Source organism: Lissotriton helveticus, chromosome 6 (assembly GCF_964261635.1).
Source record: "Lissotriton helveticus chromosome 6, aLisHel1.1, whole genome shotgun sequence".
In the NCBI taxonomy this organism is placed as follows: domain Eukaryota; kingdom Metazoa; phylum Chordata; class Amphibia; order Caudata; family Salamandridae; genus Lissotriton; species Lissotriton helveticus.
The window spans coordinates 1,164,311,615-1,164,330,133 of record NC_136067.1 but is presented as its reverse complement, the minus strand read 5'-3'; the positions used below and the strand labels follow the sequence as shown (position 1 = coordinate 1,164,330,133).

The following is an 18,519-nucleotide window of genomic DNA, read 5'->3' as shown; positions in this document are numbered from 1 at the left end:
TATGATGGAAGATTTCTTAGATAAAAAAATAATATCTAACTTTTGGGACACTTGAAGAGTAGACTCTCTCAAATCATATTTATTAGGAAACTGTATACATGTTCCTAACAGGCTGTGCATGGTTTTAATTTGACAGATTCCTCTAACCAAAGGCGTAGCCCATTTCCTTTCACTGGCAAGAATGTCCTTCCAACATAGCAACTATTTTTGTAGAAGGTTCGCATAAGGAAAACTTATTTTAAAGTCTCAAAATTGTATGCCTGCTTTGAGGTACCAAGACATGAGATTTAATTCACAGCAACTGCTTTGAACCATGATTCCCTTTGGTAAACTAAGCATATGTTTTAAAGCAGTTCTCTCATACTGGCTTTAAGATGTTCTGGGATCCTCTAAATAAAACCTTCGCTTTATTCAAGGCTGGGGACAGGACAATGTTTGGAGAAGGGGTATACTCATATAAGCTTTCAAAACGGGAGCCAATGAGAACACCTCACAAACGTGATTAGATTTCACAAAGGATCCTGTTTCTAATAAGACTTTAGCCTTTATCACCTTCAAATGATCATTTCATTTTAAAAACTAGGTGAAATGCAGACCTAAATATTTATACGAGTTTACTACTTCAATCAGGTTAACATCAAGTGAGCATTTAAAGTTGGTTACCTTTTTCTTTTTTTTTTTTAACCAAAGATTATGATGGGTTTTTTTCTAGATATATTTTCAGAAACTTTGCCTTATAGGGTCTTGACAAGCATCAAGTTTCTTCTGGAGGCCACTGGTCATATCGTCTAAAAGTTTCAGATCCTCCCCATAAAAGGGGCATGGAATATGTGGGGGACCCAGTTTATGTGAAAAGGACTCCGTTGCTTTTAAGGCAGAGAGCAGATTTGACACATATGGGTTAAACAGAGATAGTACCAGGACTCTGATGCAGGCCGTTCAAAATGTTGATTTTCCAAGATAGGCATCTTATATTGTCGAATTCCACCTGTGCCCAGTTGGACGTGTGCAATGCTTTTATTAAAGATAAAAAGGACTTGGGGTATGATCCTGGCTCTCATTTTATCCTAAAGCTGCCCGCTATCCACCGTATCAAAAGCTGTGCGGAAATCAAAAAACAGCAGCACACACTAAGGTTCAGTCCAAAGATTTAACCATTGCTCACAAGGCAAAACAGTGGTCGGTTCTAAAGTGACCCACCAAAATCCCACAATGTTCACAGGGCAGTAGACAATTAACCAAAACCCAATTTTTTAGGTTTAGGTGTTTCAATAGAATTTTCCCAAAAACGTTCCCTGAAACATCCCATAAACATATTTAACGATTCGCGGGTGGGGGGAGCGTGGCCAGCAACCGATGGAGTAAGAGCTTTACCTATGAGGTTCCGCTGGCTGATACACCACTGAGTGGTATCCTGTAAATATTACTGCCGGTGGGGGGCCCGTCTGCCCTTCCCTATGACCCTCAGTGTACCGGGAGACCGAAAAAGTTGTTCCCAGTAGAGCGGCGCGCAGCCAAGCAAGGCATCGAAGCCCACAAGAGACCTCCGTTCCACTTCAAAAATGGCACTGGACCTGGCAGAATTAACTCCGGAGAATATCCAGCCACTGAGCGAAATTGAGGACTGAGCGCCCTGGGCCTCCCCACCTGGGACGGTGGAGCTAGCGACCGACTCAGGCGGTACCTACCAGAAGAGGTGGATTGCAGGCTGGGAGCAGTGAGGGAGTTGTTGATGGCAGACTGGTCAGCTGTGTGAGTGGAGAGTTGTGGTGCCGTGGCCAGGGTGGTTGACGCTGGCATCTGGGTATCACGGTTCGATCCCCGACGCCGGAGGCAGGTTAGCCCAGCACCATCTGACTCTGGGCAATAGCTTGCTTAATCTTCCAGGATGTGTTCCAGGCCATAACAGCTTCGAGGTCAGCTGCATCAGCAATTGGCTGAGAAAATGACCACAATTGAGACAGATATCGAGGACTTGGAGCCAGTTGGTAATACGACCACAGACAGGTTGAAAGCGGTGGCGGCATAAGTAAAGATCCTGACAATGATGGCCGAAGACGCGGAAAATCGATCGCGTCTCAATAGTGTGCGCCTCACTGGCCTACCAGAGAAAATTGAGGGGCGAGACATGGTGGCCTTTATGAGAAATGTCTCAAGGAGGAGGTATCAACAAAGGGGCTATACCCCTAACTTTACGCTGGAGAGAGCACAAGAGTCCCTGTGAGACCTCCTCCCCCTGGAGGATCACAGCGTCCAGTTGGGGCACGTTTATTATTCTATAAGGACAGAGACCATATACTCGCTCAGGCTCGTAAAAAGGAACCACTGGTGGGCGATAACAGTACGGTCAGACTATTCCCAGATTTCTCCAGAGAGGTCCAAAGTCAGAGATCATCCTATCTGATGGTCAAGAAGAAATTGTGTCAGATGGAGGTCAAGTACGCTATGTTCTATCTGGCCCGGTTGCGAGTGGTGGTCCCATCGGGTACCTTGTTTTTGATTCACTGCAGGAGGCATGGGATTGGATCGAAGGGTAGTCAGCAGGGAAAGCCCCTCAGGAACAGCGGAAAAGAGGGGACACCCAACAATGAAGAGGTCGTAGCAAGTCCTTGGCTGTCCCTCCCAGAGCGGAGAAAGAACCAGGTTGTGGCAGCGGTGGTATCTCGGAGTGCGCCTGGTTCTAGTGGTGCCTCTACTCCTGCGAGGGAAGACACAAGGGACTCAGATTCAGACCTTAGCTTCAGCACAATGGAAGGCGCTAGACAGGAATTGCCGGTGGTCACTCCTGCCACAGCAAAACAAAATAATTTGACTATTACAAAGCCCGTAAGTATCACCAGTGTAGGAGGGATGGAGGGGCTCTTGTACATATTCACTTGTATTGGGGGGGGCGTGCCACCTGGCTGGGGTGGGGGCCACATCTTCAGAGACATCAGATACGGGGAGGGCCGACTCCATCCGCAATACGTTCCATAGTTGGACATGGTTTTTGAACATTTGGATGAGGAGGGTTTGCTTGCTTGTCCTGGGGAGTGGGAGTTGGGGTGGTTATATGTTTATGTTTAAAGGGGTTGCAGATCTCGCAGACCAGAAGCCACTAAAATGGGTTCCTACGCCGCATCCCCTCAGCAGAAACTGGAAGCAGGGATCCGGTGGGACACACTGGTGAACTCATGTGATATACACAGATGTAGCGGTCTACCAGTTACATATTGGCCTTTTCTGCCGCGTCCCGCCCAAGCAGGAGCGGGTGCCACAGGTAGGGGTCTGATGGCGGGTTTTGAAACATGCGGGAATTTTAATAGAGGATATTGCAGTAAACCAGTTTGCCGTTTCAGACATGAATGTGCCCAATGCAGGGGTCGCCATGCCATTACTCAGTGCTACGCCAATCAGTAAGGGGCGGGAGGGCAAAGATTGCAGGACGCACGCTTCGTCACTAGAGGTAGGGGAGCCCCATTTCCAATGGTTCAGAAGGGCGGATACACCGATTAGGTTGGCAGCGATGGTACCATGGTTAGAAGCTTATCCCGACTGGCACGCAGCGAATAAATTGTATTGGGGATTTCTGGAGGGATTTAGGTTTAATTATCAGGGCCCTAGGGTTAGGCGCTGGGCAGATAATCTAAAGGCAACTAAGGATTTTCCAGAGATAGTTCGGGAGAAATTGGCTGAGGACGTGGCTTTGGGCAGAGTAGTGGGTCCCCGTTCAGCAGTGTCCATTGCCTAATTTGATTGTCTCTCCGTTGGGCGTCATCCCACGGAAAACGCCTGGTGATTTTAGAATGATCCAACACTTGTCTTGGTCAGAGGTCAATCTGTCAACGATTTCATTTCTCTTGTTGATACCATGGTCTCTTATACATCTGTTGACGAGGCTTTAAAATGGTCAACCAATTAGGGAAAGGCTCCGAGTTAGCTAAGTGCGACGTCAAATCTTTTGATGGGGCCTATTATGTGGATAAAATGCTTCACATGGGTTGTGCGGTGTCGTGTGCGCTATTTGAGTTATTCAGCCCTTTCTACAATGGGTTTTTTCTCCGATAAGGCACCAGGGGGGCACTTGTCACTACTGAGATAATTTTCTTTTCATGGGAAAAGCACGGACACAAGATTGCCAGAAGGCATTGCAGAACTTTCAAGTTTTGACTCGTGAGTTGGGTGTGCCACTAGCGCCATTCAAAAATGTGGGTCCTGGTACGAGGTTAACCTTTTTGGGCATTGAAATAGACACAGTTGAAATGATAGCCCGTTTGCCACAGGACAAGCTGCAGGAGATTGCGGCCGGTGTCGCTAGTGCAATAGGTAAATCAAAACTTGAGCTGAGTCAAGAGCAACGTTTGCTGGGTTACTTAAATTTTGCATGCAGAGTCATTAGAGAAGGACGTACTTTTGTAGAACATTAGGCATGGTTATGCCGGGTGCTTGCCTCAGGATTTGCATTTCCAGTCACGTGAAGGAGGACTTGTAGGTTTGGTTGCTTTTTCTACAGGAGTTTAACGGAGTTTCCATTGCATTTCATAGACGAGCAATTGGTGTGGCAGGTGCAGCTATATACTGACGCAGTGGGTTCCAAAAGTTTTTGCCATTTTTGGGGTGGGCGGTGGTGCGCTGAACGTTGGCCAGAGAATTGGAACAAACAAGGGAGGAGCATGGCCTTTTTAGAACTTTTTCCCTGATTGTGGCACTCATAGTTTGGGGCAGGGAATTTCAGAATAGGTTGGTTCTTTTCCCACGTTGATAACATGTCAGTTGTGAATCTAGTCAACCATCAACAAGCTAAGGATTTAAGGGTTGTGCGCTTGCTTAGGGAGTTCACGTTATTTAGCCTGCGATGCAACATTGTTTTTAAAGCAAAATACATCCCGGGAGTTAATAACTGCATTGCTGACGCCCTGTCTCGTTTCAATTGGCAGCGATTTCACGCTCTGGCGCCAGGGGCAGAGGCAAGCAAAACACTAATTCCAGACATAATTTGGGCACTAGGGGATTGAGAATTACTCCCTGATAGACAACTCCTTGGCTGACACCACTAAGAGGACATACAGACAGGCATGGTCGGATTTCATCAGTTATGTACAGACTGTTCACCCCAGGAGCAACACACAAGTACTGACTCCTATTACCTTGGATTTCATTTCAGTTTTATCTGATAAGAGTTTGTCGCCTATTACGAGAAGGGGTAATTGGCCGGGGTTTCCTTTTATGGCCGTTTACATTGGGGTTTTGACCCGGTAGATAGCTTTCTAGTCGCAAGCATGTTGAAGGGTTTGAGTAAAGGGATAGGTACTGTGTCTAGACCCCGTGCACCCATCACTTTCCATTTGTTGCAAAAGATTTTAAGGGCCCTCCCTGATTGCTGTTATCGTGCAGAGGAGGTGGCTTCATTTCGGCTTTTGCAGGATATGGTTGTTTTTTGGAGGGAGCTTTCCGAGTATCTGAATTGTTGGGCATAAGGGGCAAGGAGGGGCTACTTTCTGAAGAAGTGGTATTGGAGGACAACAGATTTAGGATCTGGCTGAAATGCTCCATAACGGATCAGTTGAGCAGGGTTTGGGTTTTCCTTAGTAGTAGTGGTTTTAATGGTTGTTGCCCTGTTTTGGAGTCAAAAAACTTTCAAGTGGCAGCCAATTTTAGAGCAGGGGCTATTTTTGTACATAATACTGTTTTTCATATTTCCAGGGTGCAGTTCTTAGCTGTTCTAAGGAAGTCATTGCTCGTCATAGGTGAAAACTCAGCAGCATATGCTACTCACTCTTTGAGGATTGGGGCAGCCACGGAGGCGGCAGGACTTGGTTTGGGTTGGGAGGTCATCAGAAGGATAGGAAGATAAAAATCGAGTTGCTGTGCTCTTTATGTGCGCAAATAATGTTTTTTGGTTTCTTTGTGGTTTATGTTCCTAATTGTTTTCTCTGCCTGGGTGACATCCGCGGTTTTCCGGACGCTGGAGGTATGCTTGGGTTCACTCAGCGATGGACAAGGCTCGAAGAAAACTGAACAGAGCTATGAAGATTTTTTGTGCAGGGATGGGCATACATTACATATGTCACGATAACATTAATAGCAAGGAAAGCCACTTGTTTAGGGATGACGGGGTACACCTTTCTCAATTGGGCCTGGCTTATTATCTACTTGGGCTGCGTGACTTCTTGACAAAAGACCTTGGAGTTAATTTATGGTGCACAGTGAAGGGGTATTAACGTCTCCAGTTTCAGAGTCTGGTGGGGTCCTGGAAAACTCTTTGGTTTTCCTGGGTGGTGGTATTTTTGGGGTGGGTAAGTCTGGAGCGGGCTTACCCATCCTCCAGTTGGGAAAAAGAAAGAGGAAAAAGGTAACGGTATCAAAGGAAGGGATATGAAACACATGGTTTGAAGGAATGGTTACAACATATGGTTGATGGTTTCGGTCACAAATGCTAATATTTTAAACGTATGAGAATTTTAAAGGTTTTGGCCCAATTTTACTAAATTGTTGATAAATTGCCTGAATTTGAGTGTACCTGATCTAAAATAAAAGTGGCCTTTTTTGCTATTGGAAACAATTGTCTGGGTCTGTTTATTTTGGGCGATGGGGGCCCCGGGGGGAGCAGAGCGCGAGCGGTCTCCCCCCGGGGTCTTTCGCCCGGCTGGGACAGGCCGCAGCACGGGATTGGGCAGGAGGGCTGTGGCAGGCGCGTGCATGCACAGGTGTTTAGTTACGCAGAAATAGCTTAACGGCATTCTGAGGGAGGTAGCCGGGTGGCGGGAGGTGCGTTTCTTTTGAAAGTCTCACCCTCCCATCCCTAAAAAAAAAAAAAAAAAAAGATATATACATATATATATATATAAAAAAATATATATATTTCTGTTGTTTACTGATGTATCCATTTAGCCACTGTTAGACAGGTTGCTCTCAGGCGTGTTTTATACGGCAGGTGCGGTGTTTTTGGGGTGGGTAAGTCTGGAGCGGGCTTACCCATCCTCCAGTTGGGAAAAAGAAAGGGGAAAAAGGTAACGGTATCAAAGGAAGGGATATGAAACACATGGTTTGAAGGAATGGTTACAACATATGGTTGATGGTTTCGGTCAGAAATCCTAATATTTTAAACGTATGAGAATTTTAAAGGTTTTGGCCTAATTTTACTAATTTGTTGATGAATTGCCTGAATTTGAGTTTACCTGATCTAAAATAAAAGGGGCCTTTTTTGCTATTGGAAACAAGTGTCTGGGTCTGTTTATTTTGGGCGAATGTTGGTGGAAATCAAAATGCTGACATTGTCTACCATCTGCTGATTATGGTGTGGGGGTGTCCAATGGGGGTACAGGGATGATGGTCCCTCTTGTGCCTGTGGTGGGGCATTAACTGGTCCCCCGCCAGACTGTAGCACATAGTGGGTAGCAGGGTTCAAGGCTTAAGCCCCGGCGCCTCTCTGAGCGGTCGCAGTGTCTCTGGGATGGATTATCGGGCCTGAATATTTTACACGCGAAAGGTCCAGGCACTGAAACACTTGTAAGTGAGGAGTGCGTTATTTCACCCAGAGCTACTACAGCGGGTGAAATGTGGCAACTTGTATCGAAGGAAGTACGAAGTCAACAAACTGCCCCAAGTCCAGAAGAGACGTGTAAATGGTCCAGCTCGCAGGGCATTGCACCCACCATCTGCAAGGCTATCTTTGCAAAGGGTTTCACTCTTTCCTTGTTTCCACTCAGCAAAACAAACTGTTTAAACTTCCCTTCCATCTACTAATATCATCGACACCCCCCTCCCTACCCCGGCTGGCCTTTCCTGTCCTTTCTTCTCTTTGCTTCCAATCCTCACAGAGCTCAGAAGTCGCCGCTTGGTGGCATGTAAGCGCTTTACAAACGTCCTACAATAAATAAGTAAATTGAGTGTGTAAGCCCCCACACTGTAAAAGGGACCCACCTTGAGGTGAAACACGAACCGATGGGTGACAGGGGGGGTTCGGAGTAAGGACTCCCCATGGAGTTACATGTTTGTAATAGTTTGCAGGTTTGTGGTTTGTGGCCAACCACCTCTTGGGGGAGAGGGGTTGGCCTAACGGCTAAGGCGCTCGATCTCGGACCTGGGTTCGAGTCTCGGTAACGCCGCCAAAAACCTCCTGTGATTCTGGGCAAATCACTTAATCTCCCCATGCCTAAAATGAAAGTGTGTCCTCATGTAACGTAACTGGTGCTATGTAAAGCGCTCTGATACCTGATTCGGTTCGGGTCTAGTTTGCGCTATATAAAACTCTGCCAAAAAAAAAACTAGACAAGCAGGGGGAAGCCGCATTTAGGCAGAGTCTGAGGAGAGAGTGTGAAAGGCAATTCCAGGAGAGCCCGCCCCCGCAAGAGCAGGGGGAGGAGACCCGGCCTCTGTGAAATGGCGGGGGCCACGCTGAGCCAGGGAAACTCTTGTACTAACGCCGATAGATATACATTTGAAAAGTAAAGCATCAAAGGCCAGCTCCGGGAATGAGAACCGATCAGAGATTCTCATTCCGTGCCCTAGAACACGGGCTCACACAGGCACCGCCGCAGCTGAACGGGTCGCTCCTTGGTGCCCAGCAAGGAAGCACCATGTCTGCTCCTCCCCTCCGCCGCCTTCCGTGTGTGCTCGAGGCAGGGCGCTTGTTCACAGGTCAAGAAAACAAAACACAACCTGAGCTAAGACGGGAAAGGGGTGTAAATCTGAAAGGAACGATGTTTAGAAGCGGACAGAGATGGTGAGCGAGGAGCAGTGCAAGCGCACACACGGGGCCGGATGAGAGATGCAAGCACACATGGGGCAAGGGGAGCGGTGCAAGCGCACACACGGGGCCGGATGAGAGATGCAATCACACATGGGGCCAGGGGAGCAGTGCAAGCGCACACACGGGGCCGGATGAGAGATGCAAGCACACATGGGGCCAGGGGAGTAGTGCAAGCGCACACACGGGGCCGGATGAGAGATGCAAGCACACATGGGGCCAGGGGAGCGGTGCAAGCGCACACACGTGGCGGATGAGAAATGCAAGCACACATGGGGCCAGGGGAGCAGTGCAAGCGCACACACGAAGCCGGATGAGAGATGCAAGCACACATGGGGCCAGGGGAGCAGTGGAAGCGCACTCACGGGGCTGGATGAGAGACGCAAGCACACATGGGGCCAGGGGAGCAGTGCAAGCGCACACACGGGGCCGGATGAGAGACGCAAGCACACATGGGGCCAGGGGAGCAGTGCAAGCGCACACACGGGCCGGATGAGAGATGCAAGCACACATGGGGCCAGGGGAGCGGTGCAAGCGCACACACGGGGCCGGATGAGAGACGCAAGCACACATGGGGCCAGGGGAGCGGTGAAAGCGCACACACGGGGCCGGATGAGAGACGCAAGCACACATGGGGCCAGGGGAGCAGTGCAAGCGCACACACGAAGCCGGATGAGAGATGCAAGCACACATGGGGCCAGGGGAGCAGTGGAAGCGCACACACGGGGCTGGATGAGAGACGCAAGCACACATGGGGCCAGGGGAACAGTGCAAGCACACACACGGGGCAGGATGAGAGATGCAAGCACACATGGGGCCAGGGGAACAGTGCAAGCACACACACATCTCTCACCCAGCGAGCAGCGCTTTGTGCTGCAACGCCAGGCAAGACCTAATAAGGAGGAAATGGGAGCTGATGAGGACCTGAATTGAGCCTCTCTCATAAGCAACAGAGGTACCACATAATGTCTAGTCAATTTTGCTTGAAAAATCAATCAAAACTCCTGTTGGGTTGTGGTGGGGGCAGGGGTTTCAATCCTGAGGCACTACAGCTATATTTGGTGGCATTTGTGGAATTAATGCTGTGTCTTGTTTAAGCTCTTCCATCACCTTGGTCCTTTATTTCCGCTCAATTATTTGTTTGCATTGGCTATCTGTTACCTTCTACAGTATTAAAAAATGTCATAACACAGGATCACATTTGATATTGCGCTCTTTACTGAAGGCTTGTGTTGTATGTTATCCTGAGGCTCTGCAGGTGGCAGCACAGGTGGCAGTACTGTGTTTCTTTCATAAATAAAACTGCACAAAAGATTATAGTGCAGATGAAACTTGAAGAATGCTATGATCTCAAATCCTGGGTAGGTCACCCATGAGGTGTAATGTCTAGACCAGCGGATATGAATGTTATCAACACCGCCATTTCCTCAGGAAAGGTGCCTGCGGCATGGAAATGTGCACAAGTCAGAGCTCTCCTAAAAAAAACGAATTTGGACACCATGAACATGGCCAATTACCGCCCCATTTCCCTACTCCCCTGGTTAAGCAAGCTAGCCGAGAAACACATCAATTCCGTCCTAGTCCATTATTTGGAGGCTAACAAACTTCTTCATGACTCTCAGCCAGGCTTCCGCCCCAAGATAGGGACGGAGATAGCTCTCATTGCAGTCACAGAAGAAGCCAGGAGACTCTTAGATCAGGGTGGCGCAGTAGCAATCATTTTGCTAGACCTTAGTGCCGCCTTTGATACTGTGAACCACAACATCCTTGCCAAACGTCTACATAATCTTGGAGTGACAGGTCTGGCCATTTCCTGGTTCCGCTCCTTCTTACAGGATCGCTTTCTCCAGGTTTCTGAGGGTATGGTTATATCCAAGCGGTGGCCTCTGAGCTGTGGGGTTCCACAGGGTTCGTCCCTGAGCTCCACGCTCTTCAATGTCTATATGACGCCACTGGCTGAGATAGTACTTCCATTTGGAATTGAAATTCTTAACTACGCGGATGACACCCAGTTGGTGGTCGCGTTAAACCACCCTGAAGGGTCATCGTGTAATCTCGGCCACTGCTTAGAGGCTGTAGCCAAGTGGATGGCACTATCCCACCTTAAGCTGAGCGGTGACAAGACGGAATTAATGCTTCTGGGCAAGCCTTGCTCGCTGTCACCGGCCCTCTCCTGGCCGCCCTGTCTCGGCACAATGCCCGCTCCCAAGCTTCAAATCAAAAGCCTCGGCATATGGCTCGATTACTTTCTCTCCTTTAGCTATCAAACCACCAAGCTTTCTGCTACCTGCTCTGGCCTGATGAGGATGTCAAGGAAGATCCTCCCCCTACTTCCCTTCCTGGCTTGAAGGATTATGGTACACGCCATTATCCTGTCCCGTCTAGATTACGGGAAAGCATTGTATCTGGGTGCTCCGCAGGCCACCGTTCAGAAATTACAAGTAATCCAGAACTGTGCGGCCCGCCTTCTCCTTGAGATCCCACAGAGACAGTCGGCAAGACCAGCTCCTAGGAAGCTACACTGGCTGCCGATTCAGTCCAGAATTCGATTTAAGGCCATGTGCATGGCCCACGGCTCTATTTGGAAAACTGGACCTGCCTCTACCCATCACCTCGTGACGGCCTACCATCCAGCCAGGAAGCTCGGCTCCAGCTCGGCTTCCCTCGCAACTATGAGAAAGATCCTCAGATCCAGATGGGGCGGCCGCTCCTTCTCCTGGAATGCATCTATGCTCTGGAACTTACTACCCCCTGCCCTCCGCGGGGAACCCAACCTTCAGATCTTCCGCCGTCTCCTTAAAACCCATCTCTTTGTGAACCCCTTCTAACCAGCTTACTCTGTTCCCCAGTCTGCTCGCCCATAGCGCTACGAGGCCTCAGGGTAGTATGCGCTCTACAAAAATCCCTTCATTCATTCATTCATCTAAGCTTTTTGATTGATACAAACCCTGCTGTACCACTATTTGACCATTAAAGTCAAAGGGGTAAACCTGTGTCCCTCAGAACCTGGGTATTATTGATATAGTCTACAATGTGTTCTGTTGGTTGGGTGAAGAAATGGCTTCGACAGACTGACAAATAAATGACAAACACCACTTATTATTCAGTCCAAATACAAAGCATTCCCTAAAGCTTTATCATCAATGATTTCTTTTTTTAGGTCAGCGAATTCTTGAGTAAGTTTTTTTTCTTCATATTCCAGGGCAGTCTCCAGACCAAGTACCATCCAATGCCTTGAGCAATCGTTCACAAGGATCTTCATCATCCTCCAGGAAGGGCCATTGTTTCTGCTGTGGTTCCATTCTGGAGCCACTGAATAACATAATGGACACTTTTCTGAGACCATGGGGTGTGTAAACTAGATCCTATGTCAGGGACACTATGCATAGCATACAGCTTGTAGAAGACCAACCATTTGACATAAAGACACAATTCTTGGTAACAGTTGATGTTGCCTCACTCTAGTATACCCCCAAAACCAGGCCCTGGACATAGTATGTGAGTTCCTAGATGGTAAGGAATGTCCATGTTGGGTCCCCACTGATTTCTTAATACAACTATTGGATACTGCCATGAGGAAGAATTACTTTGTTTTTCAAAACAAGTACTTTTTCCAATGAAAGCAGCTATGGGCGCCATATTTGCTCCCATTCTAGTGAATCTTTTTATGGACAGATATGAGGATAAACACATTTATAGCTTTGACAACCCCTTTTTGGATAACATTACAGTGTGGAAACGCTATATTGACAATGTTTTAATGATTTGGACAGGCAATGAACTGAGTCTCATTGATTTCTCCTTTTGGCTGATTGCCAGATCCCCGGATATAAAGTTTACTATGGCCTATGACAGAGAGATGATTAGTTTCCTTGAGCGGTCTTTGAGGGTAGAGAAGGCTAACATATATACTACTCTTTTCAGAAAACCCACAGAGTGTAACACACTCTTGAAATACAATCTCCACCACCCTAGGAACCGATGCAACAATCTTCCTTATGGACAATTATTAAGGTTGAAACGCAATTTTACATGGAGTCAATTTCCTTGAAGAAACTGACACATTAGTGACCTGATTGAAGGATAGAGGGAGCATAGGCTTCAAGAGGAATGCCTCCAGTCAGCGTCGGACAATGTCCATCCGACTCTGTGTCAGATACAGGTATGGGGATTGTTCTGCTGGCTGCGCCAGGGACGTTGGCAATGGAGCCAGCGCAGGGGGAAGGCTGAGGTGGCTCCCCGGAAGGCACTATGGATCCATCCATGGATCCAAGGGGCCCGAATGGTGCCGGGGGAAAAACCCGCTGGAGGACCCAGGAGGGGCCCCTCCCAAATGCAGGGGCACGAGGGTGCTCCAGCCCAAATATGAGGTGCACGGCCTCATAAAACTAATTAAGTTGGGGGAGAGTGAGGGGAGGGGGGGTTTCTCCAACTCTAGGAAACTCAGAGAAGCGCGTGGATGTCCCTGGCGAAGGCTCAAATGCGGAGCAAGGCTTCGAATGCTGAAGTTCCATCGTCTCATCGGATGACTTCGATGGATGGGGTGAAGTCGAAGACCTTTTTGACTTCTTATTCTTCTTCAGTTAGTAGGACTTACCAGACTGCCCGGATGACTTCAACCACAATGACGAGCGCTTGGAGTGTCTCAGCGACGAGGTCCCTGTCTGCGGTTACCGATTACTCTTGGAACCAAAACAGTCACAGCATAGCACGTCATGCAGCAAGGAGCTTGAGGGATTGCTACTTCAAGGCCTGGGGTGCATGGTAGGTCAATCAACATAGGTCTTTGCATTGTGGTCATGCTCAAGGACCAGAGACAGATGAGGTGTGGGTCTGTCATGGTTATCAGCCAATGACAGGCGCCACCGGGTTTGAAGCCAGCCTTCCTTGTGACATCCCTGCCATACCAGGAGACAAAGTCTCAAAAATCTTTGACAAAAGGGTAAAAAAGGTCAGTCAAAAAGTGACGGAGGGTAGCACTTCTCCAGATCTGAACTAACTGGAGCAGAGAGAAAACAACTGACTTCGACATGCTGGAGTGGCACGTATATAGGCACTGCATACCTCACTTCTGGCGAGGACAAGGTCATGGGAACCTGAACGATGCTACCTACTGGCGCACAGGGGTACTGCTCACAAACTATTTCTGGATCCAGTTTGACACCTGTGGATAATTCTAAGATAAGTAATCTGCAGCTAGAAATCTCTATCAGATATGGTACAATGTAGTGCAGTGAAATAAAAATGGTCGAAAAAGATAGAGTGAAAAAGCACAGAAGATAAAAGATGAATGGAGTAGAAACTTGAAAAGCCTATAGAGAGGAAAAGCGAAAAGAATAAATGATGAGTGAAGCAGTGAAAGTGAAGTGCACTGAAAACCGATGAAATAGAAATGAGAGCGAAAAAAGAATGACAGGAGCACCAACAACAAAAAAATAACATGCCCTAAACACAAAAACTTAAATCTACTTAGACCTATCGACAAAGAAGAGAGTAGCAAGTCAGAAGACATAATTGTGACTAAACAGAAAGGAAAGGAAAACATATTGAAGTAGTTTGTGTATTTAAATTCATTAACCGTCAAAAATGAAAAATGCAACACAAAGCCGCAATATTACCAACACTTAAAATGAACTACGTTTATTTGTATAGAAATCTGTGGAATGTACTGAGTAAAGTACTCCTACATTTAACTATGAGCCCTGCTTTCAGTACTAAGCCAAATTGATTAAAACAAAAAGAATAATGGCACCTACCAGCAAGCAGTTTCTGTAGAGTGCTGAATATGCAAGTGACAGTCCTCTCTTTTCCTTGTTGGTGTTCAGGTAGAGAACAATAAAAAGTCAAAAACTGCAGCGCAGCCTTTACAAATTGGAAATGTTCTTCAATTGACTGTAAGACCGTTAAGATTTGTGAATAAAAAACTCTGTACAGTTCGATGTGCTGAAGTTCAGCTTTGTGCTGGCACACACCAGAACTCTTGCAGCTGCTCTCGTGCTCTGTGGTTTTCCAATAGGAGATCAGGCTGAGCTCAGTTTCTAAGAGGGTAGTGACACATGTAACAAAGAATGGTGGAAACTGTGGCTGACTGATGGTCTCCTGCAGAGTCATATGTATGACTGTCCCCATTTGAAGAATGGTTTCTTGGAGTAGTCTGGCTACAGTTTCTGAAGTTGGCTCGTGCTGTTTCTGGAGATAAGGAACGGTAACTCTGCACATGCTGCCCAAGGCTACAATAAGAAGTTGCCCAGCCTGTTGGCTCCACGCTTTGGATTTTTTCTTTGAAGTAGTCTCCAAATACGGTCCGCAATTTGCCAGAAAGTAAGAACATTTCTGCATATTAATGCAAAGTCCTTGCTTTCTGTTGAAGATATTTTGAAAAAAATGCTCGAAGTACATCCGAGTGGTCAATAGTAATTCAAACCAGTCTTGGTTGTGCTCCCAGCTACAAAAGTCGTTGCCTGCTGCAAAAAGGGAGTCCATGACAGTTTTCAGAACGTCACTTGTATGCACAGCTTTAAACAAATAGACAGCATGAGTTGCACTTTGTAACAAGGTTAACAGGTGAAAGGTCTTCTTATGAAACTGAAGAGTTTTTGATTTACTGCAAGAACTAGTACCTCTCACTCTTGTAGCCAAGGACAGCAGCAAAAGAAAGCATCGAACAAGATCAACAGGCATAAAACTATCTGGTTTCATTTTGTAAATGATGTTTAAAAGGTTGCCCAGGTGCTTTAGCTGATCTTCATCCAAGAAAACAGTGGAGCCTTCCTTAGCTGACAACAAAATGCTTTCAGACACACTTTTCATGGTCTCCCAAGATACAGAGGGTACATTTTTCAAAGGATGTTCCTCACAATCAAGGTCCACTTCTAAAGTGACCGTACTACAAGAAGCTCCATCCTGGCAGGGTACCATGTTTATTGACAGCTGTCTGAGCACATTACACAATACATCTTCCTTATTATTACAGACTATTCGAGCACACTCCTGAATCAAGCAGGTCAGAATAGCACCGCGTAATCCGCTGATTTCAAGCCAATCAGAACTGTGCAGTAAGTTACAAGACATTTTTTCAAGAGTGACATAAAGATTGGTATTTTCCAAGTTGTTTGCTGCTTCTGCTGATAGCCATGTTTTCAGAAGTACAGCTGCAACAGAGTGTAGGACGTCGGTAGACATGAAGGGGACAAGCACTGAAAGGTGGGAGATAATAAGGTGCCAGTGTGCGACGGGGTAATTTCCAGGATTTACTGAACTTGCAGCACCATTCCAGGAGTCATGCTGCCCTTCTACTAACTGCATAGCTCCCGAATGAAAGATGAGGGATGCTGCATTCTGTAGGCTTTGAAAACTAGTTTCGGAAGAAAAGCCTACCTGCATGAGAATGGTCTTAATTTTCTGAAGGGAAAGCAGCTCAAGGCAATACTTACTCATTGAATTTACCCGACAAGAGTTCCTGACTACATTCTTCCAACAATGTACATTGGGAATAAGGATAGTAAAATCCCAGCTCTTCGTTGGAATGGTTAGTGGTATAGCCCAATTATCAACTGCAGAAACATACTTGCTACAGTTCAAAGTAAGCATTGTGTTGACTTCCACCCACGTGTGGGAGAGGAGGAGAGCGGAATCGCTAGCTTTTTCAAGCCATAAGGGGGGTACTTCTTCAGCAGAGTAACCCTGATGAAGATTCAGCAAAGGTCTTATCAGATCTTTTAGGGTCTTCTCCATCAGTTGCCAAGTGCGGTGGATGACTGACACAGGGGTGGTATTATCTAAGCTTTTCATATTAAACAAAATAAAATGCAATACTGAACTCATGGAAAGCAACTTTAGTGACATATCTGAATCATCTTTAATATCAGGAAGGATTAGGGTGCTGCACTTTGGTAGTATTGAATCCCAAATATCGAGAATCTGATTTGGTGGCAATTCTAGTAGACATTCACTGACCTTCAAGGGCAAACTATACCACAAGATTGGCTCCCTCAAGTCTTCAGCTGCAGGGCGACATATTACAGACAGAACCTCCTCAAACAACTGAGTACACTGACGCAATTTTGTGTAGGTCTGGAATAGAGTGGTTATCAGGACTTCCTGGGCTTTCCTTATTCGTATTTCAGTGATGTCGGCATCAATCCAAGCAGAAGATATTAGGTCATCCAAATCTGGCTCAACGATAAGGTGGTTTAACATGACCAATGACCTCAGACATCGGAACCAGGCAGGAACAGAAGTCTGTGGGTTGTTTACCAGTATCTCAGCCAGCCTGCGATAAAATTTGAACTGTGTCTCCCCATGTTGTAGCCGATCCACAGCAATATTGTAGATATCATGGTCAAGAACAGAGTTCAATAACTGCTCTGCAGCAAGTAGAGCCAAGTTCCAGTTCAACAAGGGCAATCTCTCACCCATCTCACCTTGGTGAGTTATCTGGATACAATCAAAAAGTCTAGTCCCCATGTAAAAGCATATTAGTTGGTTTCCCTCCTTGCAATAAGAATCCAAAAAGAGGTTGTAAAGCAGTGGCACAGAAATGGCAACCACATTTGTGAAAATACATTCTTTACAGTCACTGATATCACAAAGCTTACTAAGAAGGGTCTGAACAGGAGCAAAGAAGGTTTTGATGGATCCTCTTTTATCATCTTGCTCTTTTCCTAGTAGAAGTTCCTCTTTGTAAGATGCCACAAGTTCAGCCTGAAAAAGTCCATTGAGCAGCACAGCCTCAAGTTTGTTTCGGATATCCTTGGACAATTGATGGCGTATCCTGGAGTCCTCATCCCTCGTCCAAGTTCTTGAGGATAACAGGTGCCTCAGAAGCAGGCAGTGCTGAAGTAGGTGTTCCATCACATGCCCAAAAACTCGATAGGCATTGACTTGCTGCCTCTGGATCAATAGGTATTGACTGAACGTAAGGTGAAGAACATCAAATACCTGTGGTGTGAGGGGTTGCTCAGATATCAGCTGCTGACAGGCCACATGAGATAGCCTGCTTAGGAGCTCTACCATTAGCTCACACTTTGCTTTGTATACTACGGCGAGGGCTGGATTTGAAAGGATGGCTTGGCAACAGCTCAGCACTGTGTAAGTAGTATTCTTTGCTTTCAAAGTGAAAAATGAAGAAATCCTGTCATTTATGACCTAGGAGAAAGACAAAAAGGTAAATGAATACCTTCAAATAATGCTGTTCAAGAGGCATGCAACAGGTTCCATAAATAATATTTCTACATGATCATTAGTTTTGCACATTTTTAACCTATACTTACTAGAACACCACTTGTAAGCAAGTGGAAACCATAATTGATTTCTGGGTCTATTGTGAATTATTTGGGTCTGCCAACTGACAGGATATCTATGTCCTAAAATCCAAATCCTATTATTTAATTAGGCATTCAAACAGGAAGGGTGTTAGCCAACTAGTTTGACAGATTTTGTATTGCGTTCTCTCAGTGAGAATTCAAAAAATAACAATTATTAAGCACAATGCACCTTTTGCTCTAAGGTGTTGGAACAGCAACAGAAAGTGTGGAGAAGCTCTATCAGAAGTAAAAGTAACCCCGGAGTTAAGTTCTAGTGTAACAAGGAGAGATGAAACAATGACGCCATCATTCAATTAGTAGTCCATGTTGCAGAGTCAATATGGTGCATTGTATAGATCAACACTGCAAAAGATTACATGGACCAGAAAGATTGACTGATGTTCTTGACAAGTGGTGAATTAGAAAAAGTACAATATTTTTGTATGAAAGCTAAATTATTGTTCTGTCTACTTGAGCTGCATCGAG

At 46.4% G+C, this 18,519-nt stretch overlaps 1 protein-coding gene across 1 annotated transcript in view; it reads right to left on the bottom strand.

The window, feature by feature from the left end:
- The window catches only part of URB2 (URB2 ribosome biogenesis homolog), a 543,562-nt gene that overhangs the window by 341,746 nt on the left and 183,297 nt on the right, over window positions 1-18,519 (bottom strand). Inside the window, exon 4 of the mRNA XM_078648834.1 lies at window positions 14,485-17,875. Within this exon, the coding sequence (XP_078504960.1) occupies window positions 14,485-17,875 (3,391 nt within the window). The remainder of the gene's footprint in view (window positions 1-14,484; window positions 17,876-18,519) is intronic.